The 25,102-nt window shown below is 55.2% G+C and overlaps 1 protein-coding gene across 3 annotated transcripts in view; it reads right to left on the bottom strand.

The window, feature by feature from the left end:
* Window positions 1-25,102, bottom strand: part of SMARCD3 (SWI/SNF related BAF chromatin remodeling complex subunit D3) — a 339,857-nt gene that overhangs the window by 88,415 nt on the left and 226,340 nt on the right. For all 3 annotated transcript variants that reach the window (XM_075315941.1, XM_075315939.1, XM_075315940.1), the window contains exons 8-9: window positions 9,494-9,655; window positions 8,807-8,904 (exon numbers count right to left, since the gene is read on the bottom strand). In XM_075315941.1, coding sequence (XP_075172056.1) covers window positions 8,807-8,904; window positions 9,494-9,655 — 260 coding nt within the window. The remainder of the gene's footprint in view (window positions 1-8,806; window positions 8,905-9,493; window positions 9,656-25,102) is intronic.

Below are 25,102 nucleotides of genomic sequence, written 5' to 3'. Positions count from 1 at the left end.
CGGGGGTGTCACTGCCGCCTGCAGGACTCTTCTACCTAAGCTGGCATCCGCCGAAGCATAGGTATGCACCTGATAATGCTTGGTGAAAGTGTGCAGACTGGACCAGGTAGCTGCCTGGCACACCTGTTGAGCCGAAGCCTGGTGACGTAATGCCCAGGACGCACCCACGGCTCTGGTTGAGTGGGCTTTTAGCCCTGAAGGAACCGGAAGCCCCGCAGAACGGTAGGCCTCTAGAATTGGTTCTTTGATCCATCGAGCCAGGGTGGCTTTAGAAGCCTGCAACCCCTTGCGCGGACCAGCGACAAGGACAAAAAGTGCATCGGCACGGCGCATGGGCGCCGTGCGGGAAATGTAGATTCTGAGTGCTCTCACCAGATCTAGCAAACGTAAGTCCTTTTCATACCGGTGAACCGGATGAGGACAAAAAGAAGGCAAGGATATATCCTGATTAAGATGAAAAGAGGATACGACCTTAGGGAGAAACTCCGGAATAGGGCGCAGCACTACCTTGTCCTGGTGGAACACCAGGAAGGGAGCCTTGGATGACAGAGCTGCCAGCTCAGACACTCGCCGAAGCGATGTGATCGCAACAAGAAACGCCACTTTCTGTGACAGCCGAGAAAAGGAAACTTCCTTCAGAGGCTCGAAGGGCGGCTTCTGGAGAGCAACTAGTACCCTGTTCAGATCCCATGGATCTAACGGCCGCTTGTACGGGGGCACAATATGACAGACCCCCTGCAGGAACGTGCGCACCTTAGAAAGACGTGCTAGACGCTTCTGAAAAAACACGGATAGTGCCGAAACTTGCCCTTTAAGGGAGCTGAGCGACAAGCCCTTTTCTAACCCCGATTGCAGGAAGGAAAGAAACTTGGGCAATGCAAATGGCCAGGGAGACACTCCCTGAGCAGAACACCAGGATAAGAAAATCTTCCACGTTCTGTGGTAGATCTTAGCCGAATTCGACTTTCTAGCTTGTCTCATTGTGGCAACGACTCCTTGAGATAATCCTGCAGATGCTAGGATCCAGGACTCAATGGCCACACAGTCAGGTTCAGGGCCGCAGAATTCTGATGGAAAAACGGCCCTTGGGACAGTAAGTCTGGTCGGTCTGGCAGTGACCACGGTCGACCGATCGTGAGATGCCACAGATCCGGATACCACGACCTCCTCGGCCAGTCTGGAGCGACGAGTATGATGCGGCTGCACTCGGATCTGATCTTGCGTAGCACTCTGGGCAAGAGCGCCAGAGGCGGAAACACGTATGGGAGCTGAAACTGCGACCAATCTTGAACCAAGGCGTCTGCCGCCAGAGCTCTTTGATCGCGCGACCTCGCCATGAATGCCGGGACCTTGTTGTTGTGCCGGGATGCCATTAGGTCGACGTCCGGCACTCCCCAGCGGCGACAGATTTCCTGAAACACGTCCGGGTGAAGGGACCATTCCCCTGCGTCCATGCCCTGGCGACTGAGGAAGTCTGCTTCCCAGTTTTCTACGCCTGGGATGTGAACCGCGGATATGGTGGATGCTCTGTCCTCCACCCACATTAGAATGCGCCGGACTTCTTGGAAGGCTTGCCGACTGCGCGTCCCTCCTTGGTGCTTGATGTATGCCACCGCTGTGGAGTTGTCCGATTGGATTCGGATCTGCTTTCCTTCCAGCCACTGTTGGAAGGCCAGTAGAGCAAGATACACTGCTCTGATCTCCAGAACATTGATCTGAAGGGTGGACTCCTGCGGAGTCCACGTCCCCTGAGCCCTGTGGTGGAGAAATACTGCTCCCCACCCTGACAGACTCGCATCTGTCGTGACTACTGCCCAGGATGGGGGCAGGAAGGATCTTCCCTGAGACAATGAGGTGGGAAGGAGCCACCATTGTAGGGAGTCCTTGGCCGTCTGGGAAAGCGAGACTTTCCTGTCCAGGGACGTTGACTTCCCGTCCCATTGGCGGAGAATGTCCCATTGAAGTGGGCGCAGATGAAACTGCGCAAAGGGAACTGCTTCCATGGCTGCCACCATCTTCCCTAGGAAATGCATGAGGCGCCGCAAGGGATGCAACTGGCCCTGCAGAAGAGATTGCACCCCTGTCTGTAGTGACCGCTGCTTGTTCAGCGGAAGCTTCACTATCGCTGCTAGAGTATGAAACTCCATGCCAAGATACGTTAGTGATTGAGTCGGTGATAGGATCGACTTTGGAAAGTTGATGATCCATCCGAAAGACTGTAGGGTCTCCAGCGTAGCATTCAGGCTGTGCTGACATGCCTCTTGAGAGGGAGCTTTGACCAATAAATCGTCTAGGTAAGGGATCACCGAGTGTCCCTGAGAGTGCAAGACTGCTACCACCGCCGCCATGACCTTGGTGAAGACCCGTGGGGCTGTCGCCAGACCAAATGGCAGAGCTACGAACTGAAAATGGTCGTCTCCTATCACAAAACGTAGAAAACGTTGATGTTCTGTAGCAATTGGCACGTGGAGATAAGCATCTTTGATGTCTATTGAGGCAAGGAAGTCTCCTCTGGACATTGAGGCAATGACAGAACGCAGGGTTTCCATCCGGAACTTCCTGGCGTGCACATGTTTGTTGAGCCGTTTTAGGTCCAGAACAGGACGGAACGAGCCGTCCTTTTTTGGAACCACAAAGAGATTGGAGTAAAACCCTTGCCCTTGTTCCTGAGGAGGGACTGGGATCACCACTCCTTCCGCTCTTAGGGAGTCCACCGCCTGCAGCAGAGCATCTGCTCGGTCTGGATGTGGGGAGGTTCTGAAGAACCGAGCTGGAGGACGAGAATTGAACTCGATTCTGTACCCGCGAGACAAAATGTCCGTCACCCACCGGTCTTTGACCTGTGACATCCAAATGCCGGAAAAGCGGGAGAGCCTGCCCCCGACCGGCGATGCGGAGGGAGGGGGCTGGAAGTCATGAGGTAGCCGCTTTGGAAGCGGTACCTCCATTTGCTTTCTTGGGGCGCGTGTGAGCCCGCCACGAATCTGAGTTTCTTTGCGTCCTCTGAGTCCCTTTGGACGAGGTAAATGGTGTCTTGCCCGAACCTCGAAAGGACTGAAACCTCTGCTGCCACTTTTTCTGCTGAGGTTTGGTTGTTCTGGGTTGTGGTAAAGAGGAGTCTTTACCCTTGGACTGCTTAATGATATCAGCCAATGGCTCGCCAAACAGTCTATCTCTAGATAAAGGCAAACTGGTTAAACATTTTTTGGAACCAGCATCTGCTTTCCAGTCCTTTAACCACAAGGCTCTGCGCAAAACTACCGAATTGGCGGACGCCATTGAGGTGCGACTGGTAGATTCTAGGACCGCATTGATAGCGTAAGACGCAAACGCCGACATCTGCGTGGTAAGGTGCGCCACTTGCGGCACTGCTGGATGTATGATAGCATCCACTTTTGCTAAGCCAGCTGAAATAGCCTGGAGTGCCCATACGGCTGCGAATGCCGGAGCAAACGACGCGCCGATAGCTTCATAGACAGATTTTAACCAAAGGTCCATCTGTCTGTCATTGGCATCTTTAAGTGAAGTGCCATCCTCCACTGCAACTATGGACCTAGCTGCGAGTTTGGAAATCGGGGGGTCTACCTTTGGACACTGTGTCCAGCGCTTGACCACCTCAGGGGGGAAAGGGAAACGCGTATCTTTAGATCGTTTAGAGAAACGCCTTTCTGGGTGAGCGTCGTGCTTCTGGATTGATTCTCTGAAGTCAGCGTGATCCAACAAAGCACTCAATTTACGCTTGGGATAAAGGAAACGAAACTTCTCCTGCTCCGCAGCCGCCTCTTCTGCTGAAGGGGCTGGGGGAGAAATATCCAACAGCCTATTGATGGCTGAGATAAGGTCGTTTACCATGGCATCCCCATCAGGGGTATCCAGGTTGAGAGGGGTTCCAGGAATGGATTCCTGATCACTCTCATCAGACACATCACAGGGAGACTGATTGCGCTGAGACCCTGAGCAGTGTGATGACGTCGAGGGTCTTTCCCAGCGAGCTCGCTTAGGGCGGCTGGGGCTATCATCTGAGTCATAATCCTCGGCCTGTGAAGCCGGGGACCCCCCTGTGGGCTGGATTAATTCCAAGTGAGGGGGACCTGAGGACAGAGGCCTCGCCGTGCCCAAAGACTGAGCCCCATGCATAGATTGCAAGGTTTCAAGGATTTTTGTCATAGACACAGACATATTATCAGCAAAAACTGCAAAGTCTGTCCCTGTCACCGGGGCAGAACTTACAAGCGTCTCAGCCTGGGTCACTACCTCTCCTGACTCCGGCTGGCGAAGCAGCACCGGGTCGGAGCATTGCACACAATGGGGGTCATCGGAGCCTGCTGGTAGATTAGCCCCACATGCAGCACACGCAGTATACACAGCCCTAGCCTTGGCAGCCTTGCGTTTTGAGGATGGCATGTTGTTGCTTCCACAGAGGGATCTGGGAGATGCAGCCAGAAGCGACCTCACAGTGCAAGAAATACAATATCTCTATATCCTACACAGTACACCGATACGCCGTGAGGCACTAGAGGGACCAGCACAGAAAAAACGCTTACCGCCCGCTTAAAAAGCGGGTGTGTGGTCGCCAGATAGCCCCTAGTCCAGGTCTCCCAGAGCCTTGCGTCCTTCCTCCAGCCAGACTGCATGTAATGGCTGCCGGCGTCCTGAGAGAGAAGGGGGGCGGGCCCTGGGCGTTCCTGGCTAAGAGCGGGAAGCCTGCTTCCCTCTGTGCCTAGTGTGAGGGCTGGAGCATGTAAATCAGGCTCCAGCCCTCGTCGCTGCTAGCGAACAGCGTCTCTCCCCTACCCTGAATGACAGGGTGGGGGCGGGAACGAATCGGAGCTGCCGGCGTCCTAGGCCCAAAAAGCCGGGGACTCAATTTATAACCGCCGCCGCCGTAAAAGCGCGGACGGCGGATCCCCGGCGCACCACAAGTCACAGCAGCGCCGCCCGGTCCAGAGGGGGTCGGCGCTGCGTTCCCATACACAAAAAATCCCCCAGTAATCTGTAGGGACACTAACTCCAACGTTGCGGTCCCTGGCGCACTACAACACCCAGCCAGCCCGGAGTGTGTCTGTGCCTGCCGGGGACACAGAGTACCTGTATGATGCAGGGCCTGTCCCTGATCGTACTCCTGCTCCGTCTCCATCAGGTTCTAATGGGTCTGTGGATGGAGCCCGGCGTCAGAGCTGAGAGGCCGGCAGGATCCCACTTCCACAGAGCCCTACCAGGGGATGTGGAAGGAAAACAGCATGTCAGGCTCCAGCCCTGTACCAGCAATAGGTACCTCAACCTTACAACACCATCCAGGGGTGAGAAGGGAGCATGCTGGGGACACTATATGTGTCCTCTTTTCTTCCATCCGAAATAGTCAGCAGCTACTGCTGACTAAAATCTGTGGAGCTATGCATGGAATGTCTGACCTCCTTCGCACACAAAGCTAAAACTGGAGAACCCGTGATACCACGGGGGGGGGGTATAGCCAGAGGGGGAGGGGCCTTGCACTTTTAATGTAGTGCTTTGTGTGGCCTCCAGAGGGCAGTAGCTATACCCCAATCGTCTGGGTCTCCCAATAGAGCGCTGAAGAAAAGAATCACTACAGGTTCACTACAAAACATTGTAGCCTCCATACCACAGGTCCAGAAGAGCACAGTGGCCTTCATGCCTCGGGTTCAGAAGAGCATGGTGGCCTCCATTCCTCAGGTTCACAAGAGCATGGTAGTCTGCTTCCCGTAGATTCAGAAGAGCATGGTGTCCTCCATTCCGTGGGTCCAGAAGAGCACTGTGGCCTTCATCCCACAGGTCAAGAAGAGCATGGTGACCTACATCCCACAGGTCCAGAAGAGCACGTTAGCCTCCGTCACCCGAGTGAAAAACAGCAAAGTGGTCTTCCTCCCCCAGGTCCAGAAAAACATGATGGCCTTCATCCTGCAGGTCCAGAAAAGCAGTGGCCTCCATCCCGGAGGTTCAGAAGAGCAGTGGCCTCGATCTCGCTGGGTCAGATGAGCACGGTGGACTCTATCCCCTAGGTCCAGAAGAGAATGGTGGCCTCCATTCCGTTTGTTCAGAAGAGCACAGTAGCTTCCATCCCACAGGTCCAGAAGAGCACGGTGCCTACATTCCGCAAGTCCAGAAGTGCACGTTGGCCTCAATCCCGCGGGTCCAGAAGAACATGATGACCTCCACCCCCCAGGTCCAGAAGAGCATGGTGGACTCCATTTGGTGGGTCCAGAAGAGCATGGTGGACTCCAAACTGTGGGTCCAGAAAAATACGGTGGCCACCATCCCATGAGTTAAGTAGAGCACAGTGGCCTCCATCCCACAGGTCCAGAAGAACACTCTGACCTCTATCACCTGGGTCCAGAAGAGCATAGTGACCTCCATCCTGTAGATCCAGAAGAGCACAGTGGCCTCCATCCCACAGGTCCAAAAGAGCACAGTGGCTTCCATTCCGCAGGCCCCAAAAACCACGGTGGACTCCATCCTGCAGGTCCAGAAGAACACAGTGGCTTTCATCCCACAGGTCCAGAAGAGCATAGCGATATCCATCCTGCAGGGTCAAAAGAGCAGTGGCTTTTATCCCACAGGTACAGAAGAGCACAATGGCCTCCATCCCGCAGGTCCAGAAAAGCATAATGGCCTCCATCCCATGGGTCCAAAAGAGTATGGTGGCCTCCATTCTGTGGGTTCAGAAAAGCACAGTGGTGTCCATCCCCTGGGTCCAGAAGCACATGGTGACCTCCATCCTGCAGGTCCAGAAGAGTACAGTGGCCTCTATCCTACAGGTCTAGAAGAGCACAGTGGCCTCATCCTTCAGATCCAGAAGAGCACAGTGGCCTCTATCCCCCAGATTTAGAAAAGCATGGTGGCCTTTATTCTGTGGGTCCAGAAGAACATGGTGGCCTCCATCCCGCAGGTCCAGAAGAGCACAGTAGCCTACATCCCACAGGTCCAGAAGAGTACGTTGGCCTCAATCCTGTGGGTCCAGAAAAGCATGGTGGTTCTGATGGTGGGATATGGTGTACTGTGTATCATGTTGTGTAGGGTCGTATTTAGGCGTGGTTCACTGTCCATTATTTGTATTGCTTGTGTGTACATTGTATTGTCTGTAGGTAATCACCCCCTGTAGTGTTTGTCCCTAAGTTTTGGGGAGGCGGCCTGGAATCCACCTAACCTCTTTGCTTACCTGGGGGATGAGCAGTCGGAACTTCAAGAGTGAGGCAGGAAGACTGAACCTCTGAGGGAAAAGCTGTGGCTCCCCAAAGAGACCTGGACATTCATCGCTTATTGGATTATATTCATATTTCTGGACTAATTTTACCCTCTGTATGGTGGATTATGTTATGGACCATTTGATTTGCTTGGAATAAATGCTCTTTGGATTGTACAGCCATCTTTCGCTCTGTTGATTGTGTAATATGGGAGAAGGACCCAGTCACAGTGGACTTCATCCTGTGGGTCCAGAAGAGTACAGTGGCCTCCATCCCACAGGTCCAGAAGAGCATGGTGACCTCCATCTCCCACCCGGGTCCAGATGAGCATGGTGACCTCCATCTTGTAGGGCCAGAAGAGCACAGTGGCCTCTGTGACGATACTGCCCTGTAAAATGTCTGTTAGGGGTTAATATTCTTAATTTGGCCAGACATGAGTCCCTTTTGTGTGTTAACTAGTGAATGTTGAAACATTATGTTCCCCAGGACTAACGGAGACTCCCATTGCCTGAGAATGTGGATTGCTAAATTAATGTAACTTCCCCCAGCCTCTCTGACTACATCAATCAGTGGAGAATTACCTATATGGATTGAAATGAAAGCACGGTAGTCTCCATCTCGTGGGTCCAGAACACACAGTGGCCTCCATTCCATGGGTCCAGTAGAGCATGGTGGCCTCCATCCCGCAGGTCCAGAAGAGCACAGTGGTCTCCTTTACGTGGGTTCAGAAGAGCACAGTGGCCTCCATACTGTGGGTCAAGAAGAGCACAGTGACCTCCATCCCCCAGTTAATAAGAGCATGGTGGCCTCCATCCCTTGGGTCCAGAAAAAAACAGTGACCTTCATCCCCCGGGTTCAGAAAAGCACAGTAGCCTCCATCCCATGAGTCAAAAAGAGCACGGTGGCCTCTATCCTCCGGGTTCAAAAGAGCACGATGGTCTCCATCACCTGGGTTCAGAAGAGCACAGTGGCCTCCATCCCTTGGGTCCAGAAGAGCATGGTGGCCTCCATCCTCCGGGTCCAGAAGTGCAGAGTCACCTTCATCCCCTGGGTTTAGCAGAGCACGGTGGCCTCCATCCCCTTAGTTCAGAAGAGCATGGCGGTCTCAAACCTGTGAGTCAAGAAGAGCACAGTGGCATCCAGCCTATGGCTCCAGAAGAGCATGGTGGCCACCATCCTGTGGGTCCAGAATAGTACGGTGGCCTCCAACACCTGGACCAGAAGAGCACAGTGGCTTCCATCAGCCAGGTCCAGAAGAGCACAGTGGCCTTCCATCACACAGGTCCTAAAGAGCACAGTGGCCTCCATCCCCAAGGTCAAGAAAAGCATGGTGGCCTCCATCCTGTGGGTCAAGAAGAGCACGGTGGTCATCGTTATCTTTACACAGAACTAATCATAAATCAGCCACAGGATTGAGAACCTGAAGGTTGGTCAGACAGAGCTACAGAAAAGGAAGCACTTTCTAAAGCGGCAACCATCTCACTACAAAAGACAATCAGTTCCAGCCAGAGTTAAATACTGGATAGTATTGACTGTACAGAGACCACATAGTGGGGAGACTGTGGGCCATTAGTTGGAGGCCCATATGGGGAGGCCCAGAGCCGTACCTGATGATGTGGTTAATAACGATGGGGTCTGGGGGCAGCAGCAGGTTGGTGAGCCTCTGTGGGATCTCTGAGAACTTTAACCGAGGACAATCAAATATCTGTGAAATGTGAGAAAAGAACCAATAAATAAAGTGAGTAAAAATGTGTCCAGAAGACAATAACAAAACAGCGCCCTCCATATACAGAAGATATAAGAAGTCCACACAACCCTGGGGTAGATCAATCCTACCAAGAAGAGTCATTTCAGACCTTTGCAATGGATTTGTTCAGCTTATACGTGACATTAAAGTGTTACAATGTAAACTTTAATCTTTTCGGGTGTCTGCGTTCCGCACCAATTACCGTCTCTTCATCAATCTTTGAGGACATCCAGTTTTACGTCTTCTAATGACTTGGCCATTTTTTTACCTTCTGCTGATTGCTCACTTTCCGCAATGAGATGCCTTTGCTGTGTGGTCAGCTGTTTACAGGCCATGATTTTTACTGTAAAGTGCAACTAAGAAAATATCACAAAAGGTGGAAAATTAAATGATTCTTCTTAGTAGGATTTTTTAAATGACAAAAATCTGTAATTTTACCCGGAGTGTGTAGACTTTTTATATCCATTGTAACTGCATGATTGACAGGACTTGTGGGCAGAGATTGGCAGCAGAAGAGCAACATGTACAGCCAAGGAGAAGAGGGCACCTGCTGGAAATACTTGTCCCCGCTGATGTACTCCTTGTCGTGACAGTCTTGTAGCTTGTTGGTCTTTATATACTGCCACAAAGCCTGGATGATGACCGCCCTCGTCTGCGTGTGGATCCCCAGAAGACGAGCAAGTCGGGGGTCCAGCTTAAACTGCGGAGGCTGCAGGCAAATAAGAGGTGAGGTCAGCGGCTAAGAAACAGCCGCCCATAAGTCTGGGTGTAACCCTCGTCTAACCAATGCTTCATGATGAACTGGACACACGATGTAACGAGATGCAGGGCGCAATGACACATGCGGCTTTTGTGCGTTTCTTAATTTCACCTCTTTGTTGTGAAATATTGACAAGCAACGTATATGGCACCTGAGCGGATTCTTATGAAATCCAAGTGGATGTTACCAGATTTCACTGGGGCGTGGACCAATCATAAACAGGCAGCAACACTCAGGTGAACAGAGCTTGAGTGTGAGATGTAAGGACAGAGCTCCGGGTCTACCCTCCTGCACGGTCAGTGTGCGGAAACTGAGCAAAGCTGTGTCACATTACAGGGCCTCCTCTCAGAGAACCATCACCTCTGCTGTGCTGCGCCTCCCCACCCTGTCTGACCACAGACATGTCTGCTGTGCTGCGCCTTTCCACCCTGTCTGACCACAGACACCTCTGCTGTGCTGCGCCTCTCCACCCTGTCTGACCACAGACATGTCTGCTGTGCTGCGTCTCTCCACCCTGTCTGACCACAGACACCTCTGCTGTGCTGCGCCTCCCCACCCTGTCTGACCACAGACATGTCTGCTGTGCTGCGCCTTTCCACCCTGTCTGACCACAGACACCTCTGCTGTGCTGCGCCTCTCCACCCTGTCTGACCACAGACATGTCTGCTGTGCTGCGCCTCTCCACCCTGTCTGACCACAGACATGTCTGCTGTGCTGCGCCTCTCCACCCTGTCTGACCACAGACATGTCTGCTGTGCTGCGCCTCCCCACCCTGTCTGACCACAGACATGTCTGCTGTGCTGCGCCTCCCCACCCTGTCTGACCACAGACATGTCTGCTGTGCTGCGCCTCTCCACCCTGTCTGACCACAGACATGTCTGCTGTGCTGCGCCTCCCCACCCTGTCTGACCACAGACATGTCTGCTGTGCTGCGCCTCTCCACCCTGTCTGACCACAGACATGTCTGCTGTGCTGCCCCTCCCCACCCTGTCTGACCACAGACACCTCTGCTGTGCTGCGCCTCCCCACCCTGTCTGACCACAGACATGTCTGCTGTGCTGCGCCTCTCCACCCTGTCTGACCACAGACACCTCTGCTGTGCTGCGCCTCTCCACCCTGTCTGACCACAGACATGTCTGCTGTGCTGCGCCTCCCCACCCTGTCTGACCACAGACATGTCTGCTGTGCTGCGCCTCTCCACCCTGTCTGACCACAGACATGTCTGCTGTGCTGCGCCTCCCCACCCTGTCTGACCACAGACATGTCTGCTGTGCTGCCCCTCCCCACCCTGTCTGACCACAGACACCTCTGCTGTGCTGCGCCTCCCCACCCTGTCTGACCACAGACATGTCTGCTGTGCTGCGCCTTTCCACCCTGTCTGACCACAGACACCTCTGCTGTGCTGCGCCTCTCCACCCTGTCTGACCACAGACATGTCTGCTGTGCTGCGCCTCTCCACCCTGTCTGACCACAGACACCTCTGCTGTGCTGCGCCTCCCCACCCTGTCTGACCACAGACATGTCTGCTGTGCTGCGCCTTTCCACCCTGTCTGACCACAGACACCTCTGCTGTGCTGCGCCTCTCCACCCTGTCTGACCACAGACATGTCTGCTGTGCTGCGCCTCTCCACCCTGTCTGACCACAGACATGTCTGCTGTGCTGCGCCTCTCCACCTTGTCTGACCACAGACATGTCTGCTGTGCTGCGCCTCCCCACCCTGTCTGACCACAGACATGTCTGCTGTGCTGCGCCTCCCCACCCTGTCTGACCACAGACATGTCTGCTGTGCTGCGCCTCTCCACCCTGTCTGACCACAGACATGTCTGCTGTGCTGCGCCTCCCCACCCTGTCTGACCACAGACATGTCTGCTGTGCTGCGCCTCTCCACCCTGTCTGACCACAGACATGTCTGCTGTGCTGCCCCTCCCCACCCTGTCTGACCACAGACACCTCTGCTGTGCTGCGCCTCCCCACCCTGTCTGACCACAGACATGTCTGCTGTGCTGCGCTTCTCCACCCTGTCTGACCACAGACACCTCTGCTGTGCTGCGCCTCTCCACCCTGTCTGACCACAGACACCTCTGCTGTGCTGCGCCTCCCCACCCTGTCTGACCACAGACATGTCTGCTGTGCTGCGCCTTTCCACCCTGTCTGACCACAGACACCTCTGCTGTGCTGCGCCTCTCCACCCTGTCTGACCACAGACATGTCTGCTGTGCTGCGCCTCTCCACCCTGTCTGACCACAGACATGTCTGCTGTGCTGCGCCTCTCCACCCTGTCTGACCACAGACATGTCTGCTGTGCTGCGCCTCCCCACCCTGTCTGACCACAGACATGTCTGCTGTGCTGCGCCTCCCCACCCTGTCTGACCACAGACATGTCTGCTGTGCTGCGCCTCTCCACCCTGTCTGACCACAGACATGTCTGCTGTGCTGCGCCTCCCCACCCTGTCTGACCACAGACATGTCTGCTGTGCCTATCCACCCTGTCTGACCACAGACATGTCTGCTGTATCTATCCACCCTGTCTGACCACAGACATGTCTGCTGTGCCTATCCACCCTGTCTGACCACAGACATGTCTGCTGTATCTATCCACCCTGTCTGACCACAGACATGTCTGCTGTGCCTCCCCACCCTGTCTGACTGGTGACATCTCTGCTGTGCTGCGCCTCCCCACCCTGTCTGACCACAGGCATGTCTGCTGTGCCTATCCACCCTGTCTGACCACAGACATGTCTGCTGTGCCTATCCACCCTGTCTGACCACAGACATGTCTGCTGTGCCTATCCACCCTGTCTGACCACAGACATGTCTGCTGTGCTGCCCCTCCCCACCCTGTCTGACTGGTGACATCTCTGCTGTGCTGTGCCTCCCCACACTGTCTGACCACAGACATTCCTGCTGTGCCTATCCACCCTGTGTGACCACAGACATGGCTGCTGTGCCTATCCACCCTGTCTGACCACAGACATGTCTGCTGTGCTGCGCCTCCCCACCCTGTCTGACCAAAGACATGTCTGCTGTGCTGCGCCTTTCCACCCTGTCTGACCACAGACACCTCTGCTGTGCTGCGCCTCTCCACCCTGTCTGACCACAGACATGTCTGCTGTGCTGCGCCTCTCCACCCTGTCTGACCACAGACATGTCTGCTGTGCTGCGCCTCTCCACCCTGTCTGACCACAGACATGTCTGCTGTGCTGCGCCTCCCCACCCTGTCTGACCACAGACATGTCTGCTGTGCTGCGCCTCTCCACCCTGTCTGACCACAGACATGTCTGCTGTGCTGCGCCTCCCCACCCTGTCTGACCACAGACATGTCTGCTGTGCTGCGCCTCGCCACCCTGTCTGACCACAGACATGTCTGCTGTGCTGCCCCTCCCCACCCTGTCTGACCACAGACACCTCTGCTGTGCTGCGCCTCCCCACCCTGTCTGACCACAGACATGTCTGCTGTGCTGCGCCTCTCCACCCTGTCTGACCACAGACACCTCTGCTGTGCTGCGCCTCTCCACCCTGTCTGACCACAGACATGTCTGCTGTGCTGCGCCTCCCCACCCTGTCTGACCACAGACACCTCTGCTGTGCTGCGCCTTTCCACCCTGTCTGACCACAGACACCTCTGCTGTGCTGCGCCTCTCCACCCTGTCTGACCACAGACATGTCTGCTGTGCTGCGCCTCTCCACCCTGTCTGACCACAGACACCTCTGCTGTGCTGCGCCTCCCCACCCTGTCTGACCACAGACATGTCTGCTGTGCTGCGCCTTTCCACCCTGTCTGACCACAGACACCTCTGCTGTGCTGCGCCTCTCCACCCTGTCTGACCACAGACATGTCTGCTGTGCTGCGCCTCTCCACCCTGTCTGACCACAGACATGTCTGCTGTGCTGCGCCTCTCCACCCTGTCTGACCACAGACATGTCTGCTGTGCTGCGCCTCCCCACCCTGTCTGACCACAGACATGTCTGCTGTGCTGCGCCTCCCCACCCTGTCTGACCACAGACATGTCTGCTGTGCTGCGCCTCTCCACCCTGTCTGACCACAGACATGTCTGCTGTGCTGCCCCTCCCCACCCTGTCTGACCACAGACACCTCTGCTGCGCTGCGCCTCCCCACCCTGTCTGACCACAGACATGTCTGCTGTGCTGCGCCTCTCCACCCTGTCTGACCACAGACACCTCTGCTGTGCTGCGCCTCTCCACCCTGTCTGACCACAGACATGTCTGCTGTGCTGCGCCTCCCCACCCTGTCTGACCACAGACATGTCTGCTGTGCTGCGCCTCTCCACCCTGTCTGACCACAGACATGTCTGCTGTGCTGCGCCTCCCCACCCTGTCTGACCACAGACATGTCTGCTGTGCTGCGCCTCCCCACCCTGTCTGACCACAGACATGTCTGCTGTGCCTATCCACCCTGTCTGACCACAGACATGTCTGCTGTATCTATCCACCCTGTCTGACCACAGACATGTCTGCTGTGCCTATCCACCCTGTCTGACCACAGACATGTCTGCTGTATCTATCCACCCTGTCTGACCACAGACATGTCTGCTGTGCCTCCCCACCCTGTCTGACTGGTGACATCTCTGCTGTGCTGCGCCTCCCCACCCTGTCTGACCACAGGCATGTCTGCTGTGCCTATCCACCCTGTCTGACCACAGACATGTCTGCTGTGCCTATCCACCCTGTCTGACCACAGACATGTCTGCTGTGCTGCCCCTCCCCACCCTGTCTGACTGGTGACATCTCTGCTGTGCTGTGCCTCCCCACACTGTCTGACCACAGACATTCCTGCTGTGCCTATCCACCCTGTGTGACCACAGACATGTCTGCTGTGCCTATCCACCCTGTCTGACCACAGACATGTCTGCTGTGCTGCGCCTCCCCACCCTGTCTGACCACAGACATGTCTGCTGTGCTGCGCCTCTCCACCCTGTCTGACCACAGACATGTCTGCTGTGCTGCGCCTCCCCACCCTGTCTAACCACAGACATGTCTGCTGTGCTGCGCCTCCCCACCCTGTCTGACCACAGACATGTCTGCTGTGCCTATCCACCCTGTCTGACCACAGACATGTCTGCTGTGTCTATCCACCCTGTCTGACCACAGACATGTCTGCTGTGCCTATCCACCCTGTCTGACCACAGACATGTCTGCTGTGCCTATCCACCCTGTCTGACCACAGACATGTCTGTTGTGCCTATCCACCCTGTCTGACCACAGACATATCTGCTGTGCTGCCCCTCCCCACCCTGTCTGACTGGTGACATCTCTGCTTTGCTGTGCCTCCCCACACTGTCTGACCACAGACATTCCTGTTGTGCCTATCCACCCTGTGTGACCACAGACATGTCTGCTGTGCCTATCCACCCTGTCTGAACACAGACATGTCTGCTGTGCTGCCCCTCCCCACCCTGTCTGACCACAGACATGTCTGCTGTGCTGCCCCTCCCCACCCTGTCTGACCACAGACATGTCTGCTGTGCTGCCCCTCCCCACCCTGTCTGACCACAGACATGTCTGCTGTGCTGCCCCTCCCCACCCTGTCTGACCACAGACATGTCTGCTGTGCCTCTCCACCCTGTCTGACCACAGACATGTCTGCTGTGCCTCTCCACCCTGTCTGACCACAGACATGTCTGCTGCGCCTCTCCACCCTGTCTGACCACAGACATGTCTGCTGTGTCTATCCACCCTGTCTGACCACAGACACCTGTGCTGTGCTGCCCCTCCCCACCCTGTCTGACCACAGACATGTCTGCTGTGCCTCTCCACCCTGTCTGACCACAGACATGTCTGCTGCGCCTCTCCACCCTGTCTGACCACAGACATGTCTGTTGTGCTGCGCCTCTCCACCCTGTCTGACCACAGACATGTCTGCTGTGCTGCGCCTCTCCACCCTGTCTGACCACAGACATCTCTGCTGTGCTGCGCCTCTCCACCCTGTCTGACCACAGACATGTCTGCTGTGCCTAGCCACCCTGTCTAACCACAGACATGTCTGATGTGCTGTGCCTCTCCACCCTGTCTGACCACAGACATGTCTGCTGTGCTGCCCCTCCCCACCCTGTCTGACCACAGACACCTCTGCTGTGCTGCGCCTCCCCACCCTGTCTGACCACAGACATGTCTGCTGTGCTGCGCCTCTCCACCCTGTCTGACCACAGACACCTCTGCTGTGCTGCGCCTCTCCACCCTGTCTGACCACAGACATGTCTGCTGTGCTGCGCCTCCCCACCCTGTCTGACCACAGACACCTCTGCTGTGCTGCGCCTTTCCACCCTGTCTGACCACAGACACCTCTGCTGTGCTGCGCCTCTCCACCCTGTCTGACCACAGACATGTCTGCTGTGCTGCGCCTCTCCACCCTGTCTGACCACAGACACCTCTGCTGTGCTGCGCCTCCCCACCCTGTCTGACCACAGACATGTCTGCTGTGCTGCGCCTTTCCACCCTGTCTGACCACAGACACCTCTGCTGTGCTGCGCCTCTCCACCCTGTCTGACCACAGACATGTCTGCTGTGCTGCGCCTCTCCACCCTGTCTGACCACAGACATGTCTGCTGTGCTGCGCCTCTCCACCCTGTCTGACCACAGACATGTCTGCTGTGCTGCGCCTCCCCACCCTGTCTGACCACAGACATGTCTGCTGTGCTGCGCCTCCCCACCCTGTCTGACCACAGACATGTCTGCTGTGCTGCGCCTCTCCACCCTGTCTGACCACAGACATGTCTGCTGTGCTGCCCCTCCCCACCCTGTCTGACCACAGACACCTCTGCTGCGCTGCGCCTCCCCACCCTGTCTGACCACAGACATGTCTGCTGTGCTGCGCCTCTCCACCCTGTCTGACCACAGACACCTCTGCTGTGCTGCGCCTCTCCACCCTGTCTGACCACAGACATGTCTGCTGTGCTGCGCCTCCCCACCCTGTCTGACCACAGACATGTCTGCTGTGCTGCGCCTCTCCACCCTGTCTGACCACAGACATGTCTGCTGTGCTGCGCCTCCCCACCCTGTCTGACCACAGACATGTCTGCTGTGCTGCGCCTCCCCACCCTGTCTGACCACAGACATGTCTGCTGTGCCTATCCACCCTGTCTGACCACAGACATGTCTGCTGTATCTATCCACCCTGTCTGACCACAGACATGTCTGCTGTGCCTATCCACCCTGTCTGACCACAGACATGTCTGCTGTATCTATCCACCCTGTCTGACCACAGACATGTCTGCTGTGCCTCCCCACCCTGTCTGACTGGTGACATCTCTGCTGTGCTGCGCCTCCCCACCCTGTCTGACCACAGGCATGTCTGCTGTGCCTATCCACCCTGTCTGACCACAGACATGTCTGCTGTGCCTATCCACCCTGTCTGACCACAGACATGTCTGCTGTGCCTATCCACCCTGTCTGACCACAGACATGTCTGCTGTGCTGCCCCTCCCCACCCTGTCTGACTGGTGACATCTCTGCTGTGCTGTGCCTCCCCACACTGTCTGACCACAGACATTCCTGCTGTGCCTATCCACCCTGTGTGACCACAGACATGTCTGCTGTGCCTATCCACCCTGTCTGACCACAGACATGTCTGCTGTGCTGCGCCTCCCCACCCTGTCTGACCACAGACATGTCTGCTGTGCTGCGCCTCTCCACCCTGTCTGACCACAGACATGTCTGCTGTGCTGCGCCTCCCCACCCTGTCTAACCACAGACATGTCTGCTGTGCTGCGCCTCCCCACCCTGTCTGACCACAGACATGTCTGCTGTGCCTATCCACCCTGTCTGACCACAGACATGTCTGCTGTGTCTATCCACCCTGTCTGACCACAGACATGTCTGCTGTGCCTATCCACCCTGTCTGACCACAGACATGTCTGCTGTGCCTATCCACCCTGTCTGACCACAGACATGTCTGTTGTGCCTATCCACCCTGTCTGACCACAGACATATCTGCTGTGCTGCCCCTCCCCACCCTGTCTGACTGGTGACATCTCTGCTTTGCTGTGCCTCCCCACACTGTCTGACCACAGACATTCCTGTTGTGCCTATCCACCCTGTGTGACCACAGACATGTCTGCTGTGCCTATCCACCCTGTCTGAACACAGACATGTCTGCTGTGCTGCCCCTCCCCACCCTGTCTGACCACAGACATGTCTGCTGTGCTGCCCCTCCCCACCCTGTCTGACCACAGACATGTCTGCTGTGCTGCCCCTCCCCACCCTGTCTGACCACAGACATGTCTGCTGTGCTGCCCCTCCCCACCCTGTCTGACCACAGACATGTCTGCTGTGCCTCTCCACCCTGTCTGACCACAGACATGTCTGCTGTGCCTCTCCACCCTGTCTGACCACAGACATGTCTGCTGCGCCTCTCCACCCTGTCTGACCACAGACATGTCTGCTGTGTCTATCCACCCTGTCTGACCACAGACACCTGTGCTGTGCTGCCCCTCCCCACCCTGTCTGACCACAGACATGTCTGCTGTGCCTCTCCACCCTGTCTGACCACAGACATGTCTGCTGCGCCTCTCCACCCTGTCTGACCACAGACATGTCTGTTGTGCTGCGCCTCTCCACCCTGTCTGACCACAGACATGTCTGCTGTGCTGCGCCTCTCCACCCTGTCTGACCACAGACATCTCTGCTGTGCTGCGCCTCTCCACCCTGTCTGACCACAGACATGTCTGCTGTGCCTAGCCACCCTGTCTAACCACAGACATGTCTGATGTGCTGTGCCTCTCCACCCTGTCTGACCACAGACATGTCTGCTGTGCTGCGCCTCTCGACCCTGTCTGACCACAGACATGTCTGATGTGCTGTGCCTCTCCACCCTGTCTGACCACAGACATGTCTGCTGTGCTGCGCCTATCCACCCTGTCTGACCACAGACATGTCTGCTGTGCTGCGCCTATCCACCCTGTCTGACCACAGACATGTCTGCTGTGCCTATCCACCCTGTCTGACCACAGACATGTCTGCTGTGCCTATCCACCCTGTCTGACCACAGACATGTCTGCTGTGCCACCCCACCCTGTCTGACCGGAGACATGTCTGCTGTGCTGCGCCTCCCCACCCTGTCTGACTGGAGAACAACTCCGGTGCCGGGGAGGCGTCACAGCTCCGGTGCCGGGGAGGCGTCACAGCTCCGGTGCCGGGGAGGCGTCACACCTCCGGTGCCGGGGAGGCGTCACAGCTCCGGTGCCGGGGAGGCGTCACAGCTCCGGTGCCGGGGAGGCGTCACAGCTACGGTGCCGGGGAGGCGTCACACCTCCGGTGCCGGGGAGGCGTCACACCTCCGGTACCGGGGAGGCGTCACAGCTCCGGTGCCGGGGAGGCGTCACAGCTCCGGTGCCGGGGAGGCGTCACACCTCCGGTGCCGGGGAGGCGTCACAGCTCCGGTGCCGGGGAGGCGTCACAGCTCCGGTGCCGGGGAGGCGTCACAGCTCCGGTGCCGGGGAGGCGTCACAGCTCCGGTGCCGGGGAGGCGTCACACCTCCGGTGCCGGGGAGGCGTCACACCTCCGGTACCGGGGAGGCGTCACAGCTCCGGTGCCGGGGAGGCGTCACAGCTCCGGTGCCGGGGAGGCGTCACAGCTCCGGTGCCGGGGTGGCGTCACACCTCCGGTGCCGGGGAGGCGTCACAGCTCCGGTGCCGGGGAGGCGTCACAGCTCCGGTGCCGGGGAGGCGTCACAGCTCCGGTGCCGGGGAGGCGTCACACCTCCGGTGCCGGGGAGGCGTCACACCTCCGGTGCCGGGGAGGCGGCAGAGGGGTCATTGCAAGCTGTAGTTTTTCTGAGAGAAATGCGTTTTTAACTTCCATCTGAAAATTCTGAATGTGGTGTATGACCGGACATGTTGGGGCACAAAATTCCAGACGATGGTGGATACTTGGGAGAAGTCATGGAGGGGGTTGGATGAGTAATATACAAGTAGGAGAGATATGCAATGGGGTCCTCCAGAAGGAGGAACAAAAAAATACCTAAGAACAGTCATGTATTGGAGTGAAAAAAGATAATGTCCTACTGGTAACAAGTAAAATGGTGCAGTATACAACACAGGAGGGGCAGAGCGCAAACAGATCGAAAAACGTATGTGTGAGAAAGGGTTAAGAAGGTAAGAATACAGGATGGAAGATGTATATGCAGAGCAGAAATATGACGTCACGTCAGTGCAGATATTACCCATGATGGAAAGAGCTGCCTCACAAATGGCACTAATGTAAAAGACAGAGGACAGGTCCAGGAGGAGGAGTACAGAGTAATGTAGAAGGCAGAGGACAGGTCCAGGAGGAGGAGCATAGAGTAATGTAGAAGGCAGACGACAGGTCTAGGAGGAGGAGCATACAATAATGTAGAAGGCAGAGGACAGGTCTAGGAGGAGGAGGACAGAGTAATGTAGAAGGCAGAGGACAGGTCTAGAAGGAGGAGCACAGAGTAATGTAAAAGACAGAGGACAGGTCCAGGAGGATGAGCACAGAGTAATGTAGAAGGCAGAGGACAGGTCTAGGAGGGGGAGTACAGAGTAGTGTAGAAGACAGAGGACAGGTCCAGGAGGAGGAGTACAGAGTAATGTAGAAGGCAGAGGACAAGTCTAGGAGGAGGAGAACAGAGTAATGTAGAAGGCAGAGGACAGGTCTAGGAGGAGGAGAACAGAGTAATGTAGAAGGCAGAGGACAGGTCTAGGAGGAGGAGTACAGAGTAATGTAGAAGGCAGAGGACAGGTCCAGGAGGAGGAGTACAGAGTAATGTAGAAGGCAGAGGACAGGTCCAGGAGGAGGAGCATAGAGTAATGTAGAAGGCAGAGGACAGGTCCAGGAGGAGGAGTACAGAGAAATGTAGAAGGCAGAGGACAGGTCCAGGAGGAGGAGCATAGAGTAATGTAGAAGGCAGAGGACAGGTCTAGGAGGAGGAGCACAGAGTAATGTAGAAGGCAGAGGACAGGTCCAGGAGGAGGAGCACAGAGTAATGTAGAAGGCAGAGGACAGGTCTAGGAGGAGGAGTACAGAGTAATGTAGAAGGCAGAGGACAGGTCCAGCAGGAGGAGCACAGAGTAATGTAGAAGGCAGAGGACAGGTCTAGGAGGAGGAGTACAGAGTAATGTAGAAGGCAGAGGACAGGTCTAGGAGGAGGAGGACAGAGTAATGTAGAAGGCAGAGGACAGGTCTAGGAGGAGGAGGACAGAGTAATGTAGAAGGCAGAGGACAGGTCTAGAAGGAGGAGTACAGAGTAATGTAAAAGACAGAGGACAAGTCTAGGAGGAGGAGTACAGAGTAATGTAGAAGGGAGAGGACAGGTCTAGGAGGAGGAGGACAGAGTAATGTAGAAGGCAGAGGACAGGTCTAGAAGGAGGAGCACAGAGTAATGTAGAAGGTAGAGGACAGGCCTAGGAGGAGGAGCACAGAGTAATGTAGAAGGCAGAGGACAGGTGTAGGAGGTGGAGCACAGAGTAATGTAGAAGGCAGAGGACAGGTCTAGGAGGAGGAGCACAGAGTAATGTAGAAGGGAGAGGACAGGTCTAGGAGGAGGAGCACAGAGTAATGTAGAAGGCAGAGGACAGGTCTAGAAGGTGGAGCACAGAGTAATGTAGAAGGGAGAGGACAGGTCTAGGAGGAGGAGGACAGAGTAATGTAGAAGGCAGAGGACAGGTCTAGAAGGTGGAGCACAGAGTAATGTAGAAGGCAGAGGACAGGACCAGGAAGAGGAGAGCAGAGTAATGTAAAAGACAAAGGACAAGTCTAGGAGGAGGAGTACAGAGTAATGTAGAAGGCAGAGGACAGGTCTAGGAGGAGGAGCACAGAGTAATGTAGAAGGCAGAGGACAAGTCTAGAAGGTGGAGCACAGAGTAATGTAGAAGGGAGAGGACAGGTCTAGGAGGAGGAGGACAGAGTAATGTAGAAGGCAGAGGACAAGTCTAGAAGGTGGAGCACAGAGTAATGTAGAAGGGAGAGGACAGGGCTAGGAGGAGGAGCACAGAGTAATGTAGAAGGCAGAGGACAGGTCCAGGAGGAGGAGCACAGAGTAATGTAGAAGGCAGAGGATAGGTCTAGAAGGAGGAGCACAGAGTAATGTAGAAGGCAGAGGACAGGTCTAGGAGGAGGAGCACAGAGTAATGTAGAAGGGAGAGGACAGGTCTAGAAGGAGGAGCACAGAGTAATGTAGAAGGGAGAGGACAAGTCTAGAAGGAGGAGCACAAAGTAATGTAGAAGGGAGAGGACAGGTCTAGGAGGAGGAGCACAGAGTAATGTAGAAGGTAGAGGACAGGTCCAGGAGGAGGAGGACAGAGTAATGTAGAAGGCAGAGGACAAGTCTAGAAGGAGGAGCACAGAGTAATATAGAAGGCAGAGGACAAGACTAGAAGGAGGAGCACAGAGTAATGTAGAAGGGAGAGGACAAGTCTAGAAGGAGGAGCACAGAAAAATGTAGAAGACAGAGGACAGGTCCAGGAGGAGGAGCACAGAGTAATGTAGAAGGCAGAGGACAGGTCCAGGAGGAGGAGCACAGAGTAATGTAGAAGGCAGAGGACAGGTCTAGAAGGAGGAGGACAGAGTAATGTAGAAGGCAGAGGACAGGTCTAGGAGGAGGAGGACAGAGTAATGTAGAAGGCAGAGGACAGGTCTAGGAGGAGGAGGACAGAGTAATGTAGAAGGCAGAGGACAGGTCTAGGAGGAGGAGCACAGAGTAATGTAGAAGGCAGAGGACAGGTCTAGGAGGAGGAGGACAGAGTAATGTAGAAGGCAGAGGACAAGTCTAGAAGGAGGAGCACAGAGTAATGTAGAAGGCAGAGGACAGGTCCAGGAGGAGGAGCACAGAGTAATGTAGAAGGCAGAGGACAGGTCTAGGAGGAGGAGCACAGAGTAATGTAGAAGGGAGAGGACAGGTCTAGGAGGAGGAGCACAGAGTAATGTAGAAGGCAGAGGACAGGTCTAGAAGGTGGAGCACAGAGTAATGTAGAAGGGAGAGGACAGGTCTAGGAGGAGGAGGACAGAGTAATGTAGAAGGCAGAGGACAGGTCTAGAAGGTGGAGCACAGAGTAATGTAGAAGGCAGAGGACAGGACCAGGAAGAGGAGAGCAGAGTAATGTAAAAGACAGAGGACAAGTCTAGGAGGAGGAGTACAGAGTAATGTAGAAGGCAGAGGACAGGTCTAGGAGGAGGAGCACAGAGTAATGTAGAAGGCAGAGGACAAGTCTAGAAGGTGGAGCACAGAGTAATGTAGAAGGGAGAGGACAGGTCTAGGAGGAGGAGGACAGAGTAATGTAGAAGGCAGAGGACAAGTCTAGAAGGTGGAGAACAGAGTAATGTAGAAGGGAGAGGACAGGGCTAGGAGGAGGAGGACAGAGTAATGTAGAAGGCAGAGGACAGGTCCAGGAGGAGGAGCACAGAGTAATGTAGAAGGCAGAGGATAGGTCTAGAAGGAGGAGCACAGAGTAATGTAGAAGGCAGAGGACAGGTCTAGGAGGAGGAGCACAGAGTAATGTAGAAGGGAGAGGACAGGTCTAGAAGGAGGAGCACAGAGTAATGTAGAAGGGAGAGGACAAGTCTAGAAGGAGGAGCACAAAGTAATGTAGAAGGGAGAGGACAGGTCTAGGAGGAGGAGCACAGAGTAATGTAGAAGGTAGAGGACAGGTCCAGGAGGAGGAGGACAGAGTAATGTAGAAGGCAGAGGACAAGTCTAGAAGGAGGAGCACAGAGTAATATAGAAGGCAGAGGACAAGACTAGAAGGAGGAGCACAGAGTAATGTAGAAGGGAGAGGACAAGTCTAGAAGGAGGAGCACAGAGAAATGTAGAAGACAGAGGACAGGTCCAGGAGGAGGAGCACAGAGTAATGTAGAAGGCAGAGGACAGGTCCAGGAGGAGGAGCACAGAGTAATGTAGAAGGCAGAGGACAGGTCTAGAAGGAGGAGGACAGAGTAATGTAGAAGGCAGAGGACAGGTCTAGGAGGAGGAGGACAGAGTAATGTAGAAGGCAGAGGACAGGTCTAGGAGGAGGAGGACAGAGTAATGTAGAAGGCAGAGGACAGGTCTAGGAGGAGGAGCACAGAGTAATGTAGAAGGCAGAGGACAGGTCTAGGAGGAGGAGGACAGAGTAATGTAGAAGGCAGAGGACAAGTCTAGAAGGAGGAGCACAGAGTAATGTAGAAGGCAGAGGACAGGTCCAGGAGGAGGAGCACAGAGTAATGTAGAAGGCAGAGGACAAGTCTAGAAGGAGGAGCACAGAGTAATGTAGAAGGCAGAGGAAAGGTCCAGGAGGAGGAGCACAGAGTAATGTAGAAGGCAGAGGACAAGTCTAGAAGGAGGAGCACAGAGTAATGTAGAAGGCAGAGGGCAGGTCTAGGAGGAGGAGCACAGAGTAATGTAGAAGGGACAGGACAGGTCTAGGAGAAGGAGGACAGAGTAATGTAGAAAGCAGAGGACGGGTCTAGGAGGAGGAGCACAGAGTAATGTAGAAGGGAGAGGACAAGTCTAGAAGGAGGAGCACAGAGTAATATAGAAGGCAGAGGACAGGTCCAGAAGGAGGAGCACAGAGTAATGTAGAAGGCAGAGGACAGGTCCAGGAGGAGGAGCACAGAGTAATGTAGAAGGCAGAGGACAGGTCTAGAAGGAGGAGTACAGAGTAATGTAGAAGGCAGAGGACAGGTCTAGGAGGAGGAGGACAGAGTAATGTGGAAGGCAGAGGACAGGTCTAGGAGGAGGAGCACAGAGTAATGTAGAAGGCAGAGGACAGGTCTAGGAGGAGGAGGACAGAGTAATGTAAAAGGCAGGGGACAGGTCTAGGAAAAGGAGGACAGAGTAATGTAGAAGGCAGAGGACAAGTCTAGAAGGAGGAGCACAGAGTAATGTAGAAGGCAGAGGACAGGTCCTGGAGGAGGAGCACAGAGTAATGTAGAAGGCAGAGGACAGGTCTAGGAGGAGGAGCACAGAGTAATGTAGAAGGCAGAGGACAGGTCTAGGAGGAGGGGCACAGAGTAATGTAGAAGGCACAGGACAGGTCCAGGAGAAGGAGCACAGAATAATGTAGAAGGCAGAGGATAGGTCTAGAAGGAGGAGCACAGAGTAATGTAGAAGGGAGAGGACAGGTCTAGAAGGAGGAGCACAGAGTAATGTAGAAGGCAGAGGACAGGTTTAGAAGGAGGAGCACAGAGTAATGTAGAAGGCAGAGGACAGGTCTAGAAGGAGGAGCACAGAGTAATGTAGAAGGCAGAGGACAGGTCTAGAAGGAGGAGGAGCACAGAGTAATGTAGAAGGCAGAGGACAGGTCTAAAAGGAGGAGCACAGAGTAATGTAGAAGGGAGAGGACAGGTCTAGAAGGAGGAGCACAGAGTAATGTAGAAGGCAGAGGATAGGTCTAGAAGGAGGAGCACAGAGGAATGTAGAAGGCAGAGGACAGGTCTAGAAGGA

This window comes from Anomaloglossus baeobatrachus, chromosome 6 (genome assembly GCF_048569485.1).
Source record: "Anomaloglossus baeobatrachus isolate aAnoBae1 chromosome 6, aAnoBae1.hap1, whole genome shotgun sequence".
Lineage (NCBI taxonomy): Eukaryota > Metazoa > Chordata > Amphibia > Anura > Aromobatidae > Anomaloglossus > Anomaloglossus baeobatrachus.
This window is presented reverse-complemented; position numbering and strand designations above follow the sequence as displayed.